Source organism: Sphaerodactylus townsendi, linkage group LG06 (assembly GCF_021028975.2).
Source record: "Sphaerodactylus townsendi isolate TG3544 linkage group LG06, MPM_Stown_v2.3, whole genome shotgun sequence".
Lineage (NCBI taxonomy): Eukaryota > Metazoa > Chordata > Lepidosauria > Squamata > Sphaerodactylidae > Sphaerodactylus > Sphaerodactylus townsendi.
Genome location: NC_059430.1, coordinates 30,300,600 through 30,307,480, shown reverse-complemented (window position 1 = coordinate 30,307,480; position 6,881 = coordinate 30,300,600). Strand labels below are relative to the sequence as shown.

General features: G+C 40.2%; 1 protein-coding gene across 1 annotated transcript in view; it reads right to left on the bottom strand.

Annotated features, from left to right (window-relative positions):
* Positions 1-1,556: 1,556 nt before the first annotated feature.
* KDM7A (lysine demethylase 7A) overlaps positions 1,557-6,881 on the bottom strand; it is a 78,959-nt gene continuing 73,634 nt past the window's right edge. Inside the window, exon 20 of the mRNA XM_048499977.1 lies at positions 1,557-6,172. Coding sequence (XP_048355934.1) covers positions 6,078-6,172 — 95 coding nt within the window. The 3' untranslated portion in view covers positions 1,557-6,077. The remainder of the gene's footprint in view (positions 6,173-6,881) is intronic.

Below are 6,881 nucleotides of genomic sequence, written 5' to 3'. Positions count from 1 at the left end.
TGTTTCACTTCCACTCGAGTTACTGCCTATGTGCTGTTTCCACTGCTCATCTTTGGCCATCTGAGTGAACATTCTAAGGGCACGAACATTCTAAGAGTGACAGTTACACACAGGCCCCTCCCTGTCCTTCACCAGGGAGCGCCAGGAAAAAGGTGTTTTACCTGGGCCAGGTATGAAATTTCAGGTATATGAACATCTGAAAACACTCTCGCCTGACTGACTATAGTGGCTGGGAATTTTCAGAGGAATTGGCCCAGCAGTTACTGAGGTACCCTGTCATCAACACATACACAGAAAGCTTTTTATATATATAGATAACATCACTCACATGCTACGCTCATAAATTAAGGGCTACTCAGTTCCTGAGAGGACAGACTGATTATCTTTGGAGAGAAAAATGTCCACATTGTGTCTGAAAGTGTCAGGTTCTCACAGTTATCAAGCATTATACTGCTGGCCCGGTGTGGCTTGGAAGTGGGAGGGGGACATCAAAAGAATAGAAGTTGTATAGGCATCTCTCTCTTCTTCCCATATACAGATGGGCAATGCAGTCCTGCAGGTGGGGTAGTTGAACCATTGTGGGATAATGCAGCCTTGGCGCGGCCGCACTAACACCAAAAGGGCTTGCTGTGCTGTAAATGGCAAGCCAAAAGCGGTGCGGCCCCTTCCCCTGTGAGCGTGGCCTGTGCAGCTCAACAGACTGCACCACTGATTTTGCCAGCGCAAGCCTGCACTGGCAAATGGAGGTGTTGCCAAGCTGAAAGGGCTCAAGAACTTGACTAAAGCCAGCCATGCCCCCAGGAATTCCCCCTTCAGCACCATCTTTGGCACCAGAGTTGTACAGGCTCCACATCAGTACCGGTGTCCAAGCATTGTGATTGTGCAGCTCCCTGGTGCCAGCATAAGTGCCTCTGCACTGGGGTAAATGCTCCTTATGATGGCACAAGTGCCATTTATGACAGTACCAGCATCAGGTTGTCTCCTGAGTGGCCCCTCCGTCCCCACATCCTCAGGACTGGTAGTCATACATATCACTGATATCAAAATCCAACTGTGGAGATCAAGCTCCTTCCCTTATTCTTTTAGTGCAGTGGTTCTCAACCTAGGGGTCGGGACCCCTTTGGGGGTCGAACGACCCTTTCACAGAGGTCAGCTAAGACTCTCTGCATCAGTGTTCTCCATCTGTAAAATGGATAAATGTTAGGGTTGGGGGTCACCACAACATGAGGAACTGTATTAAAGGGTCACGGAATTAGGAAGATTGAGAACCATTGTTTTAGCGAGACACCACTGATATCCCTCTATACTGCCAAAGATGCAACCTCTCCCAACAAGAATAAGCTTTTGAAAGCAGTCGATCTCCCATTACTTTAGTAATTCCTTGTAAACTCAAGGTTTGCACAAAAGTTCAGAGATCTGGAATTGCAAAAACAGAGGTGACAGCCATCAGGAACGGAAACAGAATTAAGCATTTTTTCCTGTCAGACTTTCTGTGTAACTAAATATTTATATGGAGCAAATGAACATTAAGAAATTAAAACACTTGAGTGCTAAAATCAAAAACATAAGTAATACAGATTTTAATTTCAGTATTTTAAGGTACAGAAAGTGGAAACTATGTCAAATACAAATTTAAACAAGCCACTTGTCCTTCCAAACAGTGAGCTACTTATAGAAACTTACAAATTTCAAAGTAAAATTAAAACAAAATAAATACTGTACATTCTCTTTCCCTGCCTGCAGGCAAAAAAAAGGGATGGGAAACACTGTTATAAAGGGGGGGGGGAGCTCTTAAAGCTGCAGCATCCCATTTCCCAGCCAAAACACTCCACACAGTAGTGTGTTTCTGTAAAAAAAGAACAGAGGACACACAAACCCCTATTCAGAAAGACAGCTATTTCACAAACATTCAAAAAGTTAGAAATTAGACTATGACAGTAGAAAAAGGTGTGGGGGGAAAAAGACACATCAGCAAAACACTACTACAAAACTAGTAAATATAGCCAAGACCTATTCCCCCCCCCCTTTTCTTCAAATGTAATGAATATTTTTAAAAATGCCATCGTATCAGCAACGTTAAATATTTCCCAGCAGAAGTGATCATTCATATTAATATAATCTCTTAAAGTGATTTCTTTCATTCCCCTTCCCACAGCAAGAAACTATTATGGCTTAAATTTATATTCCAAGTAGAAAAGTCCTTTTTCCAGGCGGGAATGCGGCTTCAGCGACAGCCGCATTCCCTCATCAGTGCTCACCTTCCTCCCACCTGATGCTGCTGCACAGTTTATTCATTTTGATTCTTTGCCTTCTTGGGGTAAAAAAAAAATGAACTGATGTCGCAGCTTTTCAATCCAGTTTAACTACAAAACAGTAAGGCCCTTTAGATCAGTTTATATTTCTCCAGCAAAATAAAATTGCCCATGCCAAACTTTGGCCCCCAGGGCCAGGAACAGTTTTTAATGGTCTGGAAGTATGATGCAAGGTTTATTAATATCATTTTCACAAAAAGACATCTTGAGATTTTTGGTGGCACAGAAATTGTGGAAGAGGAGGAGAGGCACAATCCAAAGGAATCCAGTCACATATTTTATAGCATCAGGTTTCCTCAGTTTCCTCCCAAATTTCCCGTGAAAGAGTTAGCAAGCTTTGGAGTCAAGCCCTGGGTTGGTTTTAGTCCTACAAAGATTTCAGTGTTAAGTGACTACACATCCTGACAAACAAAGGCAGGCTGTGGCGGGTTAAAAGCTTCTGTGAAGTAAAGTTTCTTTGATAACGACTCATGACACTGCTCCTACCCTGGACACTGACACAAGCCCATTGGCTGCAACAGATTGATGACAGAAAGGAAGCTCAATTGACTCTACTCTTCTGGAAACAATTTGAGAATGATGAGATTATCAGTTATTGATTGCATAGGTAAATCTGCCACAGAGGTCATTCACGACTACCTCGTAGCCTAAGCTCATTAATAAGTGTAGTAAAAGGATTATGAGGTCACTGGAGATGACGCTAATAGAATGACTAGAATGATAACCTATCTTCAAATCTTATGGTCCAAAACAAGGCCTCTCTCCCAGGAAAGAACAGGTCCCTAATAATTCCATCTTAATTTCATCCCTAATAATTCCATCTGATATTCTTGGTCATGATGTTTTTAAAGGTTGGTCTTTGAGGAAGATGTTCAGTAACCTTCTGTCAAATAAACGTAAACACTGCTTTCCTCTCTTTCTCCCTCAAGGAAGTGAAATGACAGGCACCAAATCCAGGAGAAACAATCTGCATGCTGAAAGCCTAGTTCAAGAAGGATCTTTACCAAGCATGTTATTAATGCAGCAACTTGACACATACAATTTACTGGCTATTCCTATCTCTTCATGAAGATATCAAAAAGAGTTGGATGCCCCTTTTCAGGGCAATTTATTTGCACTTATACAGATTTAGTGTCCTTGCCCTGCTGATCAAATGACTTATTTTATTAAAAGCCTTACTGTAGTTACAGAATTATATTTTCCTCAATTCCCACTTGAAGATGTGGAATCCAAAAACTGTACATGTTGTCCTATTTTTGGTAGGTTATAAAGAGATGATAGTATTATTCTCATGTTCATGGGGAAAATATTAAACATATGGTTCTGGCCAAAACCTGCCCCTTTCTCCTTCTGCCTACCTTGCCCTCCATTAATGGTAAAGCTAAACGTTTTATAATAAAGATAAGCTTAAGAGAAACTAGACTGGTTTGTGAGTTAGCTACTGTAAGTCCAGCGACAGAGTTTCAATTTAATTATTCTCACATGCTTCTCAGTCACTGTACTTTGCCTTCAATCTAAATTTAAACAATTCTTACCCCTCTCTAAATTTGTTTGGAATATCTTAAGAAAAAAAATAGGGAAAGAGGAATGGTCTACTAAAGATAGCTATATTAGAATCAAACCAAGGCTTTAAAAACCAAGCACCTTAGCCCTGTTTTTCTAGTCTGCAGCAAGATATCATTAATCTTACTTGAAGAGGTACTAAGAACATGCTGAGAAATATTTCCATTGAAAACGTACTAGAGCTTAGCTAAAGGAACATATATTGCTGTGAGGATCATTTTCTCAGATCAATACTTATGAATATGTTACTTGAAATTAAAACTAGTTATTATAGTTCTCCAAAGCACAGAGCTTTCTTTTAGTAATCTGCTCAATTTATAATTATGCCGGCAACATACAAATTCTCCAGTATGATTTACAACCTAGATCATTTTGAGCTGCACTGTGATGAAAATTCTTATTCAAAACTAACATACAGGAAAAAGTCTTATTATTTGCACTCAAAATTGTAACCGTGAATTTCAGGGGGTCTTATTTCCAAGTACATATAATTATGACTTTAAACTGTTTGGGTGCCATCCTGCACCCAACTGTTACCACTAAGCTGACTGAAGTGAATGACATAAATGTTATTTAATAAGTGGATTAAGAACAGCTGCCTTTAAATGCTTCCACAAAGAAATTGTGTAACTGCCAGGGGAGCCTAACTAATGTTAGTTAAAGAATGAAGGGCATTATGTGGAGTCTAATAGAGACATTCAAAGGTAGATGCTGTAAATACTGAATACAGACAATACATTTGTTTACATCTATTTTGAGACTTTTAGATTTTATATATTTTAAGATTTAACATGGAGGCTGGAAGTTTTTATTGAAGTTAAGAAGTCAAGCAGCTGAGGAGCTTTGGCCATGCTTTAACTCTTGATCAACAGAAGAAGAAAAATTTCCAGAGAAGTAGCTCTAGTATTCCCACTTTAGTATTGAGTAGCCCTCTTACCAAAAACAAAAAAGTAGTATAGGTGCCTCTCCTTTTCCTCCAGAGAAGAGCTTAAATATTCAATTTTATATTACAAAAATACAATTTTATCTTCTAAGTATTTACACATATTTCAGAATTGGCATATTTCCAACCAGATCTTTGCAAAGCATGACATAAAATAGTCATTCTGAGATTAGCGAGTTATCAAACACATTTACATATATATATATATCTATATCTATGTATACACAAGAACCATTTAAGACCTTTTTGGCTGGCATATGCAATCAAGCAGTACTCTGCCACCACAACAGTCTTCCTCAACAAAATGCATTTAAGTGTCTACATGTACTAATTGTAGTGCTATTCGTGGTGTATTGGTACCCATGCTTTGCATGGATTGTTCTCCATGGTATGAAAACAAATGGGGGGGGAAGGGGGAAGAGAATGTGAACGACATCAAAAGCATTGCTGAACTTACAGATTCAAGCTTCTCTCTGCCAGTGCTATGCCCATTTACAGTTTGTAATAAATGGCAAAGCAAGGGGTAAGGGGTAGGGATGAGAGAGAAGCTGACTAAACTGGCAGAGAATAATACTTTATATAAGTCCACAAAAAAACCAGCCAAGCGCTTATATAAAGGACAGAAATTAAAGTATGATTTCATGTGCCTTAATTTAAATTAATAATGCACCACATCCAAGTTTTAGGACTATAAATCTATATCAAATGCTTGAATCCCTAGTAAATCATTCATGTGGCTCCCCACCGTAACAAACATACATTAATTAAGGACAAATTATTTTTTTTAAAAAAACCCTTCACATTTCTCAACATGTAAAATTAAAATCGTCGTTTCCACAAAAAATGTTTTCCAAATAAATAGTTTAAAAATGAATTCAATAGTTGTCAAAATCTGTCAAATAACTTATTGATAAGCACCTTCAGCCCACTCTTCGGTTCATGAATTAACTCAAGACACTACCAAAAATAACGTATTGATTGAGCCCTGAAGAAAGAAAGACTGTCTCCCAATCCGTTGTCTCTTCAAATATTCCCCTGTTTGTCCAAATGGTTATTGCTGAGCAGGTGTGGCACAGTGAAAATGCAGCATTGCGTTTTTGTTCATCAGGCAGTGTTCTAATAGGATACATGCATTCTGCTTCAAGCCGAGGAATAAACAGAAGCTCCAGGCACTGTTTCCCTCAATACTGGTCTGTGTATTTTTTTAAAAAAAAAGAAAGGAAGGGAGAGGAACAGCAGCAGCGGTAGCCATTCCTGCATCAAACAAAGAAGCGTGCGTGGCCATTTCGGTTCAGCTTTAGAATCTTCCCGAGGCGTTGCTTGGCAGTTGCCATTCCTTTCTTTGGACGCTTGCCTGAAAAAGAAAGAGAAGGTACTTATAAACACCACTTCAACTCAGGTATGTGTGTTCATATTTCATTAAATCAGTTCCACGATGATCTAACACGTGTTTCTGGGCCTGATCAGTAACCATCAGAGAATACAAGACAAATAGTTACAGGCTCTCCCAACTTTCCCATAGTGTAGTTATCTTTGTGGTTAACCCCACACAAACTGACTAAAGTCCAATTTACACATTTAAATCTGGGATTGTACAATATAAAATAAAAGCATTTACAGAATGCATTTTCATGTAATTCTTCAGTAATTCTTAACTATGCTGCAAGGTACGCTACTCTTACTATGCCATCGGCTGCAAGTTCAGACTTAAGGTTGAGAGTCACTTGCCTAAAACCATTTGCTTTAACTGCTGAGATTATTTGAACTGGGGCCCTTTCCACTCGGGCCATTTACAGTGAGGTTTTCTGGAAACAGCGGCTAGAAGGCGCCATCCCCCCCCCTTTCCCGATCGGCATACCTTCCCTGCGACCTTCCGGCGCGTCGTCCCGGCCTGGGGACACGCCCCCCCCACCCTGTGACTCCAGAGCTGTCGCGCAGGGCAGGGGGGCGTGTCCCCTGGTCTAGGCGACGCACCGGAAGGTTGCAGGGAAGGTACGTCGATCGGGCGATGGTGCAGGACTGTGCCGTCTTCCCTGCCCCTACCGGGACTGTTCGTGCAAAAG